At 34.8% G+C, this 20831-nt stretch overlaps 1 protein-coding gene across 1 annotated transcript in view; it reads right to left on the bottom strand.

The window, feature by feature from the left end:
• Ku80 (X-ray repair cross-complementing protein 5 Ku80) overlaps nucleotides 1-20831 on the bottom strand; it is a 305608-nt gene that overhangs the window by 85284 nt on the left and 199493 nt on the right. The window contains exons 15-16 of the mRNA XM_090405213.1: nucleotides 15583-15692; nucleotides 607-703 (exon numbers count right to left, since the gene is read on the bottom strand). Coding sequence (XP_090261339.1) covers nucleotides 607-703; nucleotides 15583-15692 — 207 coding nt within the window. The remainder of the gene's footprint in view (nucleotides 1-606; nucleotides 704-15582; nucleotides 15693-20831) is intronic.

The following is a 20831-nucleotide window of genomic DNA, read 5'->3' as shown; positions in this document are numbered from 1 at the left end:
AATCCAACAGCTGAAGGAGAACATTTGTGCAGAAATTAGGGCATTGCAGCCAGAAACATTAACAGCTGTCATGGAACATGTCATAGAAAGGGCCTGTCTTTGTGAAGTTGAAAATGGAAGGCATTTACATGATGTGGTTTTTCATAACTAATAAAAAAAATCTCCAGGTTTGTATTTCATTATAACAAAAAAAAAAAAGGAATAAAAATACTTAATAAATAAAAAGTTCTTAAATGTTTAAACCTCTTTGTGACTTATGGACCACCCTGTATTAATTCGAGAAGATGAAAAGTAAGGTTTGAAGTATGCATTAGGATAATTTTTTTAAAAACATCTCACTGCTTCTTACAAAAATATGAATCAGCTATATATATATATATATATATATTGGGTTATATATATATATATATATATATATTGGTCTATATATACATATATATTGGTCTATATATACATATATATTGGTCTATATATATATATACATATATATTGGTCTATATATATATATATACATATATATTGGTCTATATATATATATATATATAGAAAGAGAGAGAGAGAGAGAATAAATTTAAACTATGATTTACAAATATGTAAACTGAATACCTCCTCAACATTCCCAGCGATTAGACTGCTGATGCCACCCTCCAAATTCCCATCCAGCTTTGCCCGTTTTGCTTCTGGTTCTGACTGTGTATTACCACTGTAACAAGAAATTTATTATTAATGGAACTTACATTCTCAGTTACTTTTCTGTTTTAGCCTTACTACCATTGATTAATATGATTAACTCACTATATATGTAAATTACATAAGGAAAATAAAGAATTTAATATAAAAAGGTTAAATTTCATGATGAACATCTCCTCGTATCAGACTAAATACATAAAAAGAATAGATCACTATATGAAGCTACAAAGAAATGACAACAGATGTTAAAGTGCTTCTGTTCTGTGACTCTTCAGCCAATCACAAGTTATTTTTAGGAACCCATAGTAAACTGAGAACATACTCATTAGCATAGTTATAAGCAAACACAACTAAAGGACAAAGAAGTACAATACTTCTTACAAAGATGTAAAAGTACAGTGTATAGTACAGAGGTGGTTTAAAAACAAAAATTACTAAATTAGCAATAAATTAATAATAAAAATGAAATTATGATATTTGCATATTAAATATACAGTGAATAGAGTGTAATGTAAGATATGATAAATAAATATATATGTACATTTTATACATGTGCGTGTGCACGCAAGCACACACACACACATATTACTGGATTTATTTGTCATGTTTTATGTACACTTTCTATTCACTGCATATGAATAATCTGCTTTATTGTATATATCTCTATATGCAAATATCATACTTTAATTTTTACTTTATTTCTTATTTAGTAATTTTTGTTTGTAAACCTTCTCTGTGCCCTACACATAAAGGGAAAAGGAGTACAAAGCTCATTACAAAGATGTAAAATTTATATTGAACTTTGTACTCCTTTGGCCTTTATGGAAGAACAGTAGCCTCTAACATCTGTTGTCATTCCATTCTAGCTTCAATTTGGCTTCTTATAAATTTGATTACTTCTTATAATATTTGTATGTGAGGCAGGTGTGTGTGTGTGGGGGGGGTAATCCTGTCAGCTATGTCTGTAGACTCCAACATATGTTCTTCTGGTCAAGTTTCCCAGGTTTTGTAAGATGAAAAGAATTTCCAAGAGGGTGGGAGGAGAAGCTCTTCCACTTCCATATGAGATTGGCTAACTCATCTTCACTTGAAAAGTGCTGACAATAGTTCTTCACACCTAGATGGAATTCAAACACAGGTCTTTCTGACTGGATATTGAATGAGCTATAGAGGCTTTTAACTTATAATAAAACTAGATAATTTCCTACATTCAAACACCACAAAAATATTCAATGCTGAATATTTTTAGCTAATACCAATGTTGCAAAAATGAAAAGTTGGAAAATATTGTACCATTAAATTACTGTACTGTACTCTACTTAACTACCATAAGCTAAACATAACACATCGCAAGATGGCTGTTATTTTTAGCTATCATTATTTTAATGTTTATTTTAAAAATAACTAAAACTAGCTATTTTTAGCTATTGAAAAAAACAGAAGTCCATTATAAATAAGTCACAGCTTGTCCATGTTGGCTATACAAGTCATCAATAAAGTGACAAAGCTCTTATGTTAGTCCAGTATTATTATACAGTAGATAGTAAACTACTGTACAGTAATTGCAAGATACTGCACAGAATTGTTTTCTTAAATATCCCATGCTCACGAGTAAGCCAAGCATCACAATTTTGAAGGGGGAAAAAAAAAAAGAAACAAAACATAACAAACATGATTTTATTGAAGTATGATAGTGCCAATGTATGAATGTACCTATTTATATCTGACATTTTGAATGTAATATTCTTTGTTAAGTAATGCTTCATACTTCTTTTAACAAACAAAATTATACAAGATGAAGAAACAAAATATTGTACTTACAACTCTTGTAGTTCACTGTTAGGATCACTATTCCAAAAGAAGTCATCCTGCAGGTTGTTGACATGTTAAGATTCTTTGATATGTTGCATTTCTAAAAGCCAATACTGTTCGCTAGCTTTGTGAAATGAAACATATCAAAGAAATTGCTGCCTTTCACTTGCACGTTAAGTATTTCTTCAATTTTTCTTTCTACAAAACTTTTTTTTTCTTGAAACTGGAGGGAAAAAAAATTGCTGCAAAGTAATAGCAATTTTTTTTTCCCTTCTCCAGTTTCATATATAGCTTTCAGTGACATTTTACTCTATCAGTAGCAAAAATTTTAATCCCTTCTGCTTCTTTAATTATTTCCAATCGTACATTAATAGTGAAGGATTGTAAATACATCTCCTCAGTAGACATAAAAAACATAGTAAGCAGAAAAAGTACACTTAAAGTGCACCAAGGCATTGCATTGCTTATGTCCACAGAAGTTCTGATAAGTGCATGGGCATGTAAAAAGTGAAAGCTAAAAATAAGATGGATAGCATACTCTAATTTTTGATTGAATTAAAAAAAATAGTGTAGAGTATTTGATAAAATATGGTGATTGAAATTTTACAGAATGCTGCAAGATTTCATTTATCATATTTGATCATACCTAAACAATAAGTATACAAGCATTACAAAGAGAGGAAAAATGCATCAGCTGCAAAAATATTTAGAAATCAGTTGATGCACATTTTTTCCTTCTTTGAGGAATAATAATAATGAAGAGGACTGATAAAATAAAAGCTTTATTTGGTGATCACAGTACAGATTTTTCTTAAAGAGAGAGAGAGAGAGAAAAAGGATCATAAATCATTTCAGTTATTTCTCTGAGCTGTTTTTGTAATTGATTGATTTTGCTACACCTGTCTAAAAAAGATTAAAATTATCACCAATGAGAATGATGAGAATCACACACCACAAAAAGAGGAAAAACATTTTGCAATATCATTGTTGCATAACGATGTCAATGATTATCACATCACTTTGGTTTACATACTACAGCTATATGTCCTGTTTATTTATTATTATATGTAACATATTTTTGAATTATTTCAAACCATTTTGCCCTTATAGATCCCAAATACCAAATTTTAATAGAATCTATTCTGGACAGAGAAGAGCTATTATTATGGAAACAGAAGGACAGATAAAATGAATGTAAATGTGTACTTCTGAATTTTGTGAAATGCAAATAATAACTGGCTAGTTCCTCTTCTCCAGAAAAGGCAAACTTGTTGAAGACCACATGAGATTACTAGATATAAATACTTGACAAACAACAGAAAAACCTCATCTATGTTCCAGCATAAAGATCTGCAAAAATTACATGGTGGAGAGAACACATAAGAAATAAAAGTCATGCTGATATTATTGGTGATAATGCATTTTCACATTGGTTCAGGATACAAGAGTATTACAGGAGAAATTTGAAATAGGAAATGATGAACATTTGATTTTGAGCAGGATAAAAATGGGTCATATTGAATATATAAACAAGAATAAATAATAATACATATGAAAAGTTCTAAAAAGCTTTCAGAGGTTAAGAACAGACTCAAATATAACAACATTATTCACAAAAAAAGTCTGAAAGATCCTCAGATGAGTAGAAAGGTTTATGTGATGGTAGTTCATGTTGAGTTTTGTATCATGGTTTAATTCACAACAGCATCTAATTCTCTTGATAAGAGAGCTGTAAGACAACCAAGAAGCTTCAGTAAAAACGTTTTGGAGAAACAGACAGTGGAAAAAGGAATGTGTCAGGGTTGTATACTTTGACCTATCTTTTTAACATTTATAGTGAATATATTATGAGAATGGCTAACTTGGACTAAGATCCAGCTGGAATTAAGATTGGCAGCAGAAAAATAAATAATTTAAGATACGCAGATGATACAACCCTCATAGCAGAAACTAAAGAAGATCCAGAGCAGTTGATTCTATTGGTTAAGAGGGAAAGTAACAAAGTCAGGATTAATTTAAGCATCTGCAAAACAAAAGTGATGGTTTCTAAAAATTTAAATGAATTTATAATAGAGAGAGAGATAAAATGGAAATGTTGAAAGCTATGATTTACTGGGATCCAGAATCAGAAATAATGGTAAATATGAGGATGAAATTAAAAGAAGGATAGTTATGGGGGAAAAAAGCTATAAGAAAGATTTCGGTAATTGGACCATTGTTTATTAAGTTAAATGAAAATAAAAAACAAACCCAACAAGTTTCGTAAGTCGTTTGACTTACTTCTTCATTTAGCTTAATAAACACGTGGTCCAATTACCGGAATCTTTCTTATGAACTGCTAAACCACAGAAATCTTCGCATACAAAAAAAAGCTATGTTAAACCTGACAAAAATTATGAAAGTTAGATTTGTGAGTAAGGCCACAACAGTTTGAATTGTCAAAGCAATGGTATTTCCAGTAGTGATGTATGGATGTGAAAGCTGGATTATTAAGAAGAAAGTGAATATTGATTCATCTGAATTATGGATGTGGAGGAGGAGACTATTAAGAATCCCATGGACTGCAAGAATGACCTATAAGAAAGTTTTAGAGAGTATAAAGATGGAATGCTCCTTGGAGGTGACGATCACTAAACAGATCGCTAAACTGCCTTTTCCAATGATGAATCATTGGAAAAGGCAGTTATGTTGGGGAAGATTGAAGGAATGAGAAGAAGAAGAAGACCACACAAGAGTTGGATGGAAAAGAACTCACCAACTTGAACTTACAATTGCTGAAAGAAAGGAGAGGCTGAGTGGGATGGAGAGACTTTGTTCACAAGATCATCAAGAGTCGAAAATGACGATGGCACATAACAACAAATTCACAGAGACACTAAGAATTATTTATTTATTTTTTTATTTATTTATTATTATTATTATATTTTTAAATAAGAAAATTAATAATATATTTATTTTCTTATTAGTATCTTATGTTGTGAATTAAACTGTGATTAAAAAAAAAAAAACAGTTTGAAAGTAAAAACCCAAACTTCGGTAATCAGCAGGAAACTCTGAAGAAAACACTGATTAACTGATTCTGCAAGGAGAAATGTGGTGATACTTGAAATGACAGAAAAAGCCGAACTTATGGTGGACTGAAGAAGTTAAAGAAGAGGTCCTAGAAAAAAGAAAGAATAACCAAAAATCTGGGAAGTAAGTAAGCAAGCAAATAACCTCAGAAAACACAGGGGAAAATGAAAGAAAGCTAAGCTATAAAGTAGTAAACAAGTCTTTAAACAAAGAAGACTGTGAAGAATATTGATGGAAGTCTGGCTGGCCGAGTGGATAACATATAGACTCTTCAACAAAGTTGTAGGTTAGAATTCTACCCTGGACATGAATGCTTATAAAAGCCTGCTCTGGATGAACTTGTATAGTACCTTGAGATTATTAGGCTCGTCTTTAAAATATATATCATAAAGGCAGCATGATGTTCTTGAGGCTATTCCAAAAGATAAGAAATAAAGAAAAGAGTACACTCGGGTCTCTTTTTATGTGTATCTCTTTTATGCGGTGCATAACTTCAAAACTTATGTACCGTTGTACATAATGAACAGCATGTTGCAGCACATTGTGGTGTAACGTGTAAGCAGTGCGTGTCCGTGAAGTTTAATTTTGCATGTGAGTAAGTGTTTGTCTTTTCATTATCGAAAGTCTAAATTTTGCTAATTTTTATTTTAAAGATTTAATTTGGACAATGGAGAAAAAAAAGCACCAAAGAAAAGCAATTTCTTTGGAAATGAAAATTGCAATTTTAAATCACTTAGCAAAAGATGAGGGATCTACAGCAATTGGTAAACATTTTAATTTAGGCAAAAATCTACTATAAGAACAATTAAAAAGAATGAAGTCGCAATAAAAAAATCTGTCATTTCTGGCACAAAACTAAGTGCAAAATTACCATCATACTCAAGGGATGCTTTATTATAAAAAAAGGAATAAGTGCTCGTAATTTGGATTGAAGAATTAACTCAAAGAAGAATTCCTATAAGTGGTTATTTAATTATACAAAAAGCTCTTCGGCTTTATGAACAGATGAAGCAATTGGAGCCATCTCTTATGCTTCCCAGGCTGATAAAGAATTTTCAACTAGCAAAGGATGGTTAACCGGGTTTTTAAAAAGGAATGCACTTCATAATGTGAAGATTACAGGCATGGTTGCAGCAGCAGATGAAGAAGCAACCAAAAATTTTCAAGAGAAGTTAGCCAAAATTATTGAACATGGTGGATATTGTCCCAATCAAGTGTTTAACGCTGACGAAACAGGATTGTTTTTGAAAAAAATGCCTAGTCGAACTCACATCGCAAAGTCTGAGAAAAAAGTAAGTAGGTTTAAAGCAAGCAAAGATCGAGTAACGTTGTTACTTTGTAGCAATGCATCAGGAAATCGAATGTTGAAACCCCTCCTAGTAAATCGATCTCTAAGACCATGTACTCTAAAAGGCAAAGATCTAAAACAGTTTTAGGTACATTGGATGGCTAATACAAAGAGCTGGGTAACAACTGCTGTATTTACTGAATGGTTCAATAATTGCTTTGTACCAGAAGTGGAAACATATATGAAGCTAAAAGTTCTCGTTTTTAAAGTTTTATTAATTGTTGACAATGCACCAAGTCATCTGCATTTAGAACATCCAAATGTGCAGGTAGTGTTTTTTCCACCCAATACAACAAGCATTATTTAGCCATTAGATCAAGGCATAATTGCTACTTTTAAAAAATATTACGTTAAGCACACTTTTCAATTTATATTGGATAAACTAGAAAATGAATCATTAACAGTAACTGATGTTTGGAAAAATTTGTCTATTTTGGACTGCTTAAATCATATTGCAGCTGCTATCGCTGAAATAAGACAAACTTTTAAATGCCTGATGGAAAGCAGCTTGGCCTAGATGTGTTGCAAACAGTGCAACCATGCAAATATATACTTATCGACTGAAATTTTGGCACAGGAAATTGGCGGAGAAGGTTTTGATATATTTAGCCAGAATGATGTAGACGAATTGCTTGTGTATAATGCTTTAAGTGATGATGATATTACTGGATATCGATTAACTTAAATATCATCAAAGTCCAGAAAACGATAGTGAAGCAGAAGAAAAACCTGTCCCCCCCCCCTCACTGCAAATATTATTATTATTATTATTATTATTATTGTTCCGGGAAACTCCAAGGAGTCGACAGACTCATCGAGGGAGGCCCTAACATCATGTCAAGAACAACTATTCAACATTCACACAGTATCTATCATACCTTGCCTTGAACTCATTCACGGTCGTAGCACCCACAACAGACTCTGGAAGCTTATTCCACTCATTTACCACTCTCCAAGTAAAGAACCTAGCTCTAACACCCTAGTCAACCACGCTCTTGCCCAGCTTCCATGCATGGCCCCTAGTCCTCCCACCACCAGTCATATTTTCAAAAATATCTTCTGGATCAATCTTATAAAAACCCTTCAGTAATTTGAATGTCTCAATCATATCACCCCTCCTTCGCCTATCGTCCAATTTCTGCAACCCACAAATCCTCAACTTATTCTCATAAGGTTCATTCCACAGACCTGCTATCATCTTGGTCACTCGTCTCTGGACCCTCTCCACTTCCTCCCCATCACGAAGAAACCCTGGTGCCCATAACTGGGCACAGAAGTCCAGATGGGGTCTTATCAAGGCTCGATACAGAGGAACAACAACTTGTTCGTCTCTGCATGTTAAAGTATTTTTCACAAGCCAAGTGATTTGGTGAGCTGTTTTAGTTACTTTTGCAATGCGCCCCCTAAACTTCAACTCCCTATCCACCAACACTCCCAAATCCCTGGCCTCATCAATCTCCTGGAGTATGGTTCCACCAATGCGATATACTGCTGCTATTCTTTTCACCCCAAAGTGCATAACCTTACACTTTGCCACATTAAATTGACATCCATTTTTCCTAGCCCAGTCCTCCAAACTATCCAAATCATCCTGTAAAATTTTGACATCCTGTGCACTCACAATTGCTCTACCCAACTTTGCATCATCAGCAAACAAGTGAACACTTCTTCTCAGATCCTTTCCAATATCATTGATGAACAAATTGAAAAGCAGTGGTCCAAGAACAGAGCCCTGTGGCACTCCACTAGTCACAAGACGTCTTTTAGACTCCACTCCTGAATAAACCACTCTTTGATATCTCTCCTTCAACCACCCTACTATCCATCTCACCAACCCTATATCTATACCCATCTGCTCCAGTTTACTGATTAGGGTTCCATGTGGTATCCTGTCAAAGGCCTTGGCAAGGTCCAGTAGTATCACTGTAAACCCATTACCCCTATCCAGTTCAGCCGTCACTGTGTTATAAAACGTGAGCAAGTTACTGAGGCATGATCTACCCTTCACAAAACCATGTTGTCCCCCATACAATATCCCATTTTCATCTATCCAATCCTGTATTCTTTTCTTGACTAATTTCTCTAAGACCTTGACAATGATTCCTGATATGCTAATCGGTCGGTAATTTACAACAGCAGTCTTGGAACCACCTTTATGCAGTGGAACTATTTTCCCCTCTTTCCACCCGCTCGGGACTAACCCAGACCCGAGACTCAAATTAAACAAAATGGTCAAGGGTACTGACAATTCTTTGGCTGCTTCTCGTACAACACGAGCTGGTATACCATCCAATCCCACAGATGTATTGACGTTGAGGTTATGCAATAGACTACTCACCTCCACTTCATTAACCACAATTCCTGTATAATCTACTCGTTTATTCGTTTCTGCAATGTCACCACCTGGATGATATACTCTTGCAAAGTGCTCACTCAGTAACTCAACTATCTCTACTGATTCAGTTACCTCCCTACCATCGGCATTCTTTAAAATCAATCTGCCATGTACATTTTTCCTTTTACTTGCTACATATCTAAAAAACTGTTTAGGATTCTCTTTAGCCTGCATGGCCAATGTTCTTTTGTAATCCTTTTTTGCTTTTCTTACCACACTCGTCACCCTTCTGGCCTGCGCTTTATACCGTTCATGTGCCTGCCGGTCACCCTTCTCCTTAAATTCCCTCCATAGTTGTTTCTTTTTTTGCAGCTCAAGCTTAATGATGTTATTCATCCATTTAACCCCTACTTGATTTATTATTCGGACTCTAGGTATACAGTCAGCCATTGCTTCATGCAAGCACTTCTTAACTACCTCCCATGCACTATCAACTTCTAGTCCTTGCAGTTGTACATGCCATGGCACTGAACCAATCAAACTCCTAAGCTTGTCATACTTTCCAGCCCGATAATTCCACATGTACCCTGTCTTAATTGAAAATTCTACACCTTTAGCCACCTCCCAAGTTAAGATCCTATGATCACTCTCACCGATTGGTGGCAATGTGGTCATATTTGTTACAGCCAAATCCTCAGATGTAATTACTAGGTCAAGCACTCTCTGACCCCTAGTATTTTCCATTACATGCTGTCGCAGATAGTTATCCCTTAATAACCGCATAAAATCCAGTTCCTTCCTTCCGTGTGTCCTCTCCTCACTCCAATCAATGCGACCATAGTTGAAATCTCCCATAATAATCACCCTCCTTCCACCCATTTCTTCTATTTGCTTGTGCATACTGTCACCACCATCTTTTCCATCACCTGGTCTATAGCAGCACCCAATTGTATATTTAGTTCTGCTAGCCACAATCTCACACCAAATGGCCTCAAATGAGCTCTTTTCTCTATCCTGCAATTCAACTTCTATTCTCCTTGGCTGGAGCTCATCAGCTATCATCAACAATACTCCTCCCCCCATTTTATTCTCTCTGTCATTCCTGAACACACTATACCCATTACATTCAATCCCACTAGTTATATCATCTACAGTCAGCCATGTTTCACTAATACCTATAACCTGTGGTCTGGAAGTGCCAATCATGGCCAAAAACTCTTCCTTCTTGTTCCTAATACTCCTAGTATTAGTGTACATGAATTTAAGATCCCCATTAGCCCCAACCCTACCTTGATGCCTTATATTAACTATCCCACTCAGATTTGTTGTCCTTATTTACTCTGGCATATTATATTCATTCTTACATTCAACTGTCTCCATAAGGACTGTATATCTACCCCCCCCCCACCTTAACAAATCTAGTTTCCCTGAATTTGCACATCCACTACATTCAGCAACACTTTCTCAAGTCTTCTTACACCGTAACCATTCAAATGCAAGCCATCCATCTTATATAGATCCTTTCGCCCATCAAACTCACTCCACGCATCCACAAATTCCACGCCACTCGTCGTACATAACCCACGCATAAAGTCATTCGGAATTATGGCCCTCCTTTTAAACATTTCACTGTCATACCGTGGCAAAAGACTAATCATTCTAACTCTCTCACTCTTTTCTTTTGCTACCTCAAACAATTCATTCAGGTCTTCTATCATTTCCATTTTATCTCCTTTCAAATCATTCATACCTGCCACAACAATCATTTCTTTCACCCTTTCCTTTTGCTCTCTAATAGACTCAGTTACGTCCTTTATGGTCACACCAGGTTGGTACGATTTTGTCAAATCCTCTACTAACACACCTCGTACTAACGAGTCTCCATACAGCACTCTATCCTTCATTTTGTTCATGTTCACATTCATACGTCTATTTTTCCTGTCATACCTTTTATTATTGGTTGGTTCATTCGGTCTACTTTTGTTCATGCACTCTAGCTGCTGTTTTGCTCTTTCTATCGCACTATTCAACAACACGATCTCACTCAATGCATCTATCTCATCTTTTTTATTCTCTGAGAAACCATTTATACTATCATTCACACTTTCTACATTCACACTCTCACAATTTTCATGTACAACCTTGCCATTTCTTGTCATATCCCTATTTCCTTCATTCTGAAGGTTGACAAAAATATCACACTCACGATCCGAAATACACTTCAATTCCTCATTCTCCCTACATTTTCTATACACATTCAATCCTTTATTATCATCTAACCACACTCCGACTGCACTCCGCAAAGCGTACATTTCGCAGCTAGTACACTGACTCATTTCTTTTATACTACCGTTCTTTGATAAGGATGGCGAACCTTCATTACTGGCCGCCATTTTCTTTTGCACAGATGCCATACTTATTTGCAACGTGTTTTGTCAAATTATACGTTATAACACACCAAAAACAGACGCACTAAAATACGCAAGGCAAACAAAACAAAACTACACAATATTAAGTAATTTGTATCGATAACTGAAAATGATACTTATCTTATCTGGAGCTTGCACGAACACTACACATTACGAATTCATCTAGCGGCGACTTCCCGACATAGATTATGTTATAAAACACTTTAGTACACTAACCACGCTAATAAAGCTCCAATAATATACCAAAATTACACACTTAAGTCCATTACATTGAATCCAAAACATCAATAAATCAACAAAAATCACAAATCTCTCAGGAGCTCTCTGATAGCATGTCCGTTCACCAGCTAGCCTCGACACCCAAATATAATTCGAGAAGGTCTTGAACTGTGCAATAAATTGGAAAATCATTTTCTTGTTAGCGACACAAATTCTGAATGAGCCTTTAAATTCCAACGTGGGCTGAAGAATGTCTGGATATCACGAGCTGTATAAAAAATTAGTAAAATCATCATCGCAAAGTTTAATCACTAATTACATTGTCAGAAGAAAAACTCAGCACAGAACGAGGGTGAAGCTAATTCTGTTTGTGAAGAACCATTGCCTTTACCCAGATCTGATGCGCTGACTGGTGATGAAAGTGATTTTGCACTAGTTCGCAAACATTGCTGAATATTGTCTAATAGCGACGATAATTCTGATGAAAAAATGTAAAAAAAATGCCTAAGTTTAAAACAAACTTAGGCATTCTTATTTTCCTGCATTTTTGTAAACTTTTTTATGCAATTTTAGGTTTATTTTAATTCATTGCTTCAGTTTTAGAAAAGTATGGAACATATCCCTAATTTTTCAACGTAAGTTAGGTTTTTTTGTGCAATTTTTTTTATATGTGGTTTTCTGTGGAACGTATCTACCGCATAAAAAGAGACCTGACTGTACTATAAAAGGAATTAGAAATGATAAAGGCGACATAAAAACTGAAGATAAAGATATTCTGGATGTCTAGAATAATTATTCTGAAACACAATTAAAAGACAATGAGAGAAGCAGTGACAGAACTTCACCAACATAGATAAAAGAAACCAAGATATGCAGTATCTTAATTCAGTCCTACCAAAAAATGTCTTCAACAGAATTCAAAAAAAATTCTATTTTAATCTATAAAACAATGAGATGAACAAGAAAACCACTAAGACTTTAAAGGAGCAGTGATTCTCCCAAACATACAATCAGTCACAGATAAGATAGCATGGTTGCTTCACCAACAAAACTTAAAGGTTGCCTTCTACCCAATCAACAACATTTCTAATCATCTGAAACATCCTAAACCTCCAAATCCATCACTTAAAAAAACCAGGTATCCACAAGAACAGTTGCATTTGTGGTTTACACCACAAAGGACAGACAGGCAGATCTAGAGAGATATGCAATCAGGACACTTTAAAGAGGAATGAATAATGAATAATCCTCTACAATGCAACAAAAAAACAGGGTAGGATTTTACATCAAGTTTGGTCTTCATTATTTTATTTATCGTATGGCTTGTACACATGGTTAAAAGACAATAAGATATAATACACACGAGTATAAATAAGATACACATATATGATTTAAAAAAAAAAAAAAAGTCTACATTCAGGTAAATACAAGTATGAAATTTATGACATGCATCAGACAGAAGATTAGTCATATTTTAACATTTAGGTTTTTGATCCAGTTGATCGCCTCTGGGGATAGGCCAAAGATATCCTTAAAGTCACCTGGATATGCTGTCAGCTCGCATTCCTGTACTATATGGTAAATGGTTTGGGTCTCAGCTCCACAGGGACAATGGGGATTTGGTATCTTACCCCACTTTGAAGGTAAGTCTCCACATACACCATGGCCTGTACGAATCCTGTTAGCCGTCATCCATATATTCCTGGGCAGGTCAAATCTAGATGGTTTTTGGAAGATGTTTATGTGACTGCAAACTTCAGGTGATACTGCTTGAGACCACAGTACATCCCACCTACTCATCATACTGTCATTCTGGCTAAGAAAATTATGGGTGGTTTTTATGGCAGGTCTTCTGGATTTTAGTCTACTGGATAAAGCATCTGGAATAAATTCATGTATTGGGAGATTTTGGTTATTTAAAATTCTTTTATATTCACAAAGCAAGGCTTCCTGTCGTCGCAGTTCCGTAGGAGCAATATGGCTCAAAGTGGGGAGCCATTGTAAGGGTGTACTCCTAATGCAACCTGTTATTAAACGCAGAGTGGAGTTAAGTTGAGTATCTAGTTTATTGACATAGTAACTATTGAGCCAGACAGCAGCACCATACTCTGCTGCACTGTCAACTAGACCCATTGCAGTGCACCACAGAGTTGTGGCACTTGAGCCCCATATAGTACCACAAAGCTTCTGAACTATGTTATTTCTGGTGCGAACTTTAGCAGCGATATTAATCATATGCTGTTTATATATCAGAGTTCTATCCAGAGTTATTCTCAGATATTTAGGTGTCAGATTAAATGAAATTAATGTTCCATCAGCATATATTCTGGATTTTGATTTACAAGACTATTGTTCAGGTGAAAGCAAGAACATTCGGTTTTACCAGAATTTGGTGTTAATCTCCATTTTTTATAGAACTGTCATAAAGCCGACAGATCATTTGTCAATATTTCATCAGTTCTCTTGATAGACTTGTTGCTGATCACCAAAGCTAGATCATCTCATTAAGCAAACTTAATGCTGGCTGTTTTCAGGAATATCTGCGATGTAAAGACTAAAAAACAGTGGTGTGAGCACTGAGTCCTCAGGTAATCCATTCTTAAGCACTCTCTGTTTATTGATGCTTCCTCCGGTGACTACCCTGAAATATCGATCACACAGTAAGTTGTTTAGGAGATGACCCAATATTTTACATGGGATGACCTTAAGAAATTTATATATGAGTCCCTCCCTCCAAACAGTATCGTAAGCCACTGTTAAGTCAATAAAGACTGAAGACTGCAGTAGTCTTCAGGAATCTTTGAAATCCTGCTTCAATGTAGGTTGTTAAGCTGAGAACTTGATCTGTGTAGCTGCAATCTCTTCTGAACCCTTCTTGTTCTATTGGAACACGTTCCAAAATTTTATCACTGATCCTGTTCAATATTAGTCTCTCCAACAATTCGTAGGTTGCACTTGAAAGGGCTATGGGGGGTGATAGCTTTCAGTTCTGTCTGCTGGCTTACCTGGTTTTAACACAGCAAAAAATGGTCTTCATTAATTCATCACGATCCACTCATACCTATTGTAGTATATAGAACCAGCAGACAGCATAATAGCGAATGCAGCTTTCCATTGTTTAATCATGTTCAAATATTTTCACTGGAACTGTTAACTGTTATCACTTGTTTTCTAGTTTTTTTTAGTTTATTCATGTAATTATCCTTATAGAACCAAAATAGTTTCTATTCAACATCTTTTTGTGGATTAATACCAGATAACATATTCCTGGAATGTCCTATTTCCACAGAAGCCTATGCAATGATACATTATATGATATTTGTCAGTTTGAATATTTGTTTTTGTTGACTTTTATTCTATCATATGATGTTGTTTTAAACTAGGATAAAATATCAGAGGCAATGAATCCATTTTTAATATATTTTTTCATACATGTTGCCTTACAGTTATGTTACTTTGTAGAACTATTTGATTATATTTCATGCATTTAAAAAAATATGTGCTTTTATACTCCCAAGTGAGGATAACAAAAGCGATAAAATTACAAATCAATTTAACATGATGTAGTAATAAAATAACACAACCACTCAACAAGGTAAGATGTTTTCATATAATTAAATTAGCTAGAGGACAAAAATGTATATGAGGAAAAATAACAATAAAAAAGTGAAATTTACCCATTCTGAAATACAGAAGCACCCGTTTCTATTACTTTCTTGCGAACTACTTCCTCCAGTGAAAAATGTTTCTTAATCTTCTCCATGGCAGGTTTTGCCAACTTAAGTAACTGAGTAATTAAAAACAACTGGTAAAATATAAAATTATCACCAAGCAATCATGGTAAACTTCTTTAATTTTATAATGTGAAATGTAATCATGGCCCAATGATCAGAAAAATATAAGATATAATTTAATTCAATTCAATATTCTAAGTTCAGTTTATATATACAGTGATAATATAAATAACTACAAATATTAAAATTTTTCAATTTATATGTAAACAGCTTTAATTTCATGCATTTTAAAGGCCAAATGGCAATTAACATATCTATTGCTTAAGGGTCAAAGCTGTATAACTGAGAGGAGACCACCACATAGCCTTTAAAGGAATGCAGAGAACCGACCAGTGCTTCTGACCTAATGTCCAATCCTCACCTTCATGTGGTGCACCCTGATGAGTATCTACCTGGATACTGAACGAACAAGGATGGGCTGGCAGTTTGGGATTTAGACGAACAAATTGTGTTCTTATTGGGTTAAACCAAAATACAAAATGCTGGTACAACATGACAGAATTTCATGCTGGCTGGGGCATCGCCCGGTTAAACAAGGTCCCCGTTGTTTTTGCCAGGGAAATAGGGCAAACAGCGAAAAGTCAGCTACTGGAACAAATCCTAAAACACACCCCAACTCAACATCCTCAGAGTTAAAGATCGGTACTATCAACATAAGAAGCCTGAATGGCAAAGAAATGGAGCTAGCTGAGGAATTAGATAAGTACCAGATTGACATAATAACGGTGGCTGAAACAAAAAAGACAAAAACTGGTGAGATCTTTCTGAGCAATAAATACAAAACGTTATATTCAGGCAATGACAATCAAGGAAAAGAAGGAGTAGCCATAGTATTCAACACAAAATACAAGGCTAATCTTCTTGAATGGCAGTCAGTCTCAAGTACAGTAATGTGGGCAAATATGAGAATACTGGACAATGAGACTGATTTGTGCCTATGGTCACACAGAAGGTTCTACTAAGGTAGAAGTGGAGGAATTTTTTGAGGCTTTAGAAAAAAGAAAAAGCAACTGACACAATGAAAAAGGAAAAGTTGGTCCTTGTTGGGGATCTAAATAGCAGAGTAGGAAATGATTGTGAGACATACAAAAATATTTTGGGAAAATTTGGAGAAAAGAGCAAAGCTAATAATAATGGCAAATACCTGTTGGATTTCTGCTCAGGACACGGACTGGTTATTACTAACACCATGTTCCAAATAAAAATGCGCACAAATTCACATGGAGAGAAGGGGCAAGGAATAAGAAGAGACTCATTAACTATGTTATTGTTGATAGTGATGTTTTCTCCCTGGTGCAGAACACCAGAGTGTACAGAGGATTTGAAATTGGAAGCGATCACTATTCAGTCTTGAGCAGGATAAAATTGAATTTAATATTGAAAAGAATAACATGTAAGAAAGTTTTAAAGCGAATAAAAGTTGAGCAGCTCTCAGATGTGAACTGTAGACTAAAATACACAAAGATTACTGAATTAAAAATTAAAGAGTTTGAGAACAGGAACCAAACCTTGGAGATTCAGTGGCAAGCCTTGAAGAAAACCCTGATTGATATAGCTAGAGAGGCATGTGGTGAGGTTGTCTGCAAGGATAGAAATATCAGAACTCCATGGTGGACACAGGAAGTTAAAGACGCAGTGAAGGAAAAGAAGAAAGCATATCAAAAGTTCCTGGCAAATAAGTCAGCTTGTGCTCTTAGAGAATACAGAGACAAATGTAAGAAAGCTAAACACTGTGTAAAATTAGCTAAACAAAAGTCATGGGAAGACTTTGATAAGAACATAGAATATAAATATCAAGAAGGTGGCAAGATATTCTGGAGGTTGTTGAAGAAGCTCAGAAATGGAGGAAAGAGTGCTGTAAAAGGAATTGGAGATGATAAAGGTGACATGAAAAGGGGAGAAAAAGATATCCTTGAAGTATGGAGTAATTACTTTGAAAAATTGTTAAATGAAACATGCAGTGACAGCACAATGGGAAAAAACACTCAACAGGCATACAGTCAGGAACACATATCCATGCTTGAAGAAGAAAAAGCTATCAAAAGCTTGAAATGTGAAAGGCAGCAGGAATAGATGATATTCAACCAGAAATGCTGAAGTATGATGGTATAAAAGTCTGGCTGCACTGCATAGTTCAGAAGGCCTGGACAGAGGGACGAATTCCTGATGATTGGAGTAGAGCTCTCATAGTACCCATATATAAAAAGGGAAATAAAACTGAATGTGAGAATTACAGAGGTATTTCCCTACTGACTGCTCCTGGTAAGATTTATGCAAGTATACTTGAGAAACGGTTGAGAAGAATTGTGGGAGAAAAGCTTGGTGAAGAACAAGCTGGATTAAGGCCAAATAGAGGCTGTCAGGATCAGATCTTCACTTTACGACAAATAGTGGTGAAATCATGGGAATATAACAAAGATCTGTATTTAAGTTTTGTAGATCTGGAAAAGCCATATGACAAGGTGCCAAGAGAGAAGCTATTCAAAATGCTACAGTTATATGGTGTCAATGGGGCATTATATCAAGCAATAATTAGCCTTTATTTGAGTTGTAAGTCAGCAGTTATATATGATAACTGTCTAATATGATAATAATATCATATTAGAATTGAAAGAAGTACAGGAAGATGGTTTAATGTTAAATCTGGTGTGAGACAAGGATGTACATTATCCCGTCTGTTATTCATTATCTATATGGATCACATTATGAAGGAAAGCGGTATTAAACCTGATATCAAAATAGGAGATGTTACTGTCAGCTCTTTGCTTTATGCGGACGATGTTATACTTCTAAATAAATCCGCTACAAGTTTGCAAGATTCCCTGACTAAATTGAATAACTGTTGTAACAGATATGGTATGAAGGTCAGCAATAAAAAGACAAAGACAATGAAAATAGGTAGAATCATTGAAAATGTTAACTGTGTTGTGAATGGAGAACCTGTGGAACAAGTAAAACATTTCAGCTACTTAGGCATGGTTTTTAGTGAAGATGGTAAATTAAATATGGAAATAGACAACAGAATCAACAAAGCTGGCATGGTAGGAAGTCAACTGAATAAATTCATATGGAATAAGAGAGAAATTAGTCGGAACACTAAATTAGCTGTATACAAGACAGTGTTCAAAACAGTTTTAACTTATGGATCTGAGAGCTGGGTCAAAAGTGAAACACTTGACCAAAGACTAGAGACTGCAGATATGAGAGTCCAGAAAGATTAGGGACACGAACAGATGGTATCAATGGCAATATCATATTAAAAGCGAGGATATTAGGAAAGAACTTGACATTGTCAGCATCTGGGAATGTGTTAGCAGAGCTAATCTAAGGTGGTATGGTCATTTAAATAGAATGGGTGAGGAAAGATTAGCAAAACAAGAATTCTCTGCCAGGTTGGCAGGAAAAAGACCCAGAGGTAGGCCAAGATATAGGTGGAATGATATGGTAAAAAGTGCCTGGACGATAGAAATATAAGATCTGATAATGTTGGAGTCTTGACAAGTAACAGACTGATTTGGAAGAAAATTGTAGATAGGAAATTAGTAATGATGTAAATTTTTCATGTAGTATTATCATATCCTGTACACCCCCTTGAGGGTACATGGCAGGAATTCGATGATGATAATGATGATTATGATATCTTAATTAAAGTAAGTTTCATAATTTACACATGTAACAAAAAATATTTTTATTTTATATTATTTTTAAATTAATAATTATTTTAATTATTATTTTTTTTGCGTAATATATATTTCAGCTGCGACTGAGACACGAGCTAATGTACGCATGGTTAATGACTCATCAGTTTGATGAATCAAAATGATTCATCAAAAGTTAACATGCAGTTAACGGTCTATCTCCCTGATGATGTCCACGTAATGTTGGATGAAATATATTGGATGAAATACAATTTTTGAATAAATTGTATATACTTTTTATAATATGTGTAAGCTGTGAAACTTACTTTAACATGTCTAGTGCATATGTCCCATTAAACTATTATTAGATCTACATCTTTTTTGGCAACAAGCAATGGTTCTCCCTAAAAAATTATTTGTGGGAAGTATTATTAGTTCCGATAATATTCACCTACATTTTCACATATTTAATGAAAATCCCACATAATGAAATGCTATAAACCTATAGTACTGTCAGATGACACCAAAGTTAGATTTATTTATTTATTCATATTGGGTCCCCCCCCTCCCCCTGTTCCTCAACCATTCCTTAGGACTGGTTGAGTCTTCCTAATGAGGGAATTAAGTATGTATTTTATGAATGTAAATCCACGTGTGTTCAAGGTTTGCCTGTTCTGAGGGACAAAAAACTTGAGTTTTTGGGTGATAAACCCTCTATCCCCATATGAGACAACTAACTCACCATTAGTCGAAAGAGACCAGATAAAGATTCCTCATGTCATGAATGGAAATCGAACACAGGTCTTTCCAACCAAAGGGCTTTGTCTATACCGACTGAGCTATGGAGACTCTACTGAAGTTATATAAACTAGAAACTACAGTCCAGATATCTAAGCTGAACTTTGAATTTTCTAGTCACTTCAATCCTCTCAACAAAAACAATACAAGCACGAATAAACAAATATTCCTGTCAGCCTGATTAGTTGAATCAATAACTTATCCTGATCTGGACACAGATTTTTGTAAATTTCTTTAGGCAGTATATATATATATATATATCAATCATCGACTTATGTCAAGATAATATTATCACCTCTTCACTTCCTCCCACACATTCTCTCAATCTGTCCTCCTAATTCACAGACTACATTTCCACAATACTTTTCACTTATTTCTGAACTCTTTCTGATGTTATATGTTTTGGTTTTTATACAAAATGCATAACATTAGAAAGTTTTTAGCAAATATAACAAAATTAAATATGGAAAAATAAAGATATGGTGAGAAGCCAGATGAATAAATTTTACAGAATAAGAAAAAAACACAAATCAGGCAAATTACAATATTAATCAAAATCACTCAGTGTTTAAACTGATTTCAATATATATACCAATCAGAGAAATAAAACAGTTAAGACTGAAAACCACAGATAGACAGTTTCAAGAAAAGGAAATGAACAGACGGTGCCAATGGCAGAATCTTATATAAAATTAA

The sequence above is a fragment of the Typopeltis vanoorti genome, chromosome 15 (genome assembly GCF_054136105.1).
Source record: "Typopeltis vanoorti isolate ZY-2024b chromosome 15, IOZ_Tvanoo_1.0, whole genome shotgun sequence".
NCBI lineage: Eukaryota > Metazoa > Arthropoda > Arachnida > Uropygi > Thelyphonidae > Typopeltis > Typopeltis vanoorti.
Note: the sequence above shows the minus strand (reverse complement) of the source record. Positions and strands in the feature narration are given on the sequence as shown.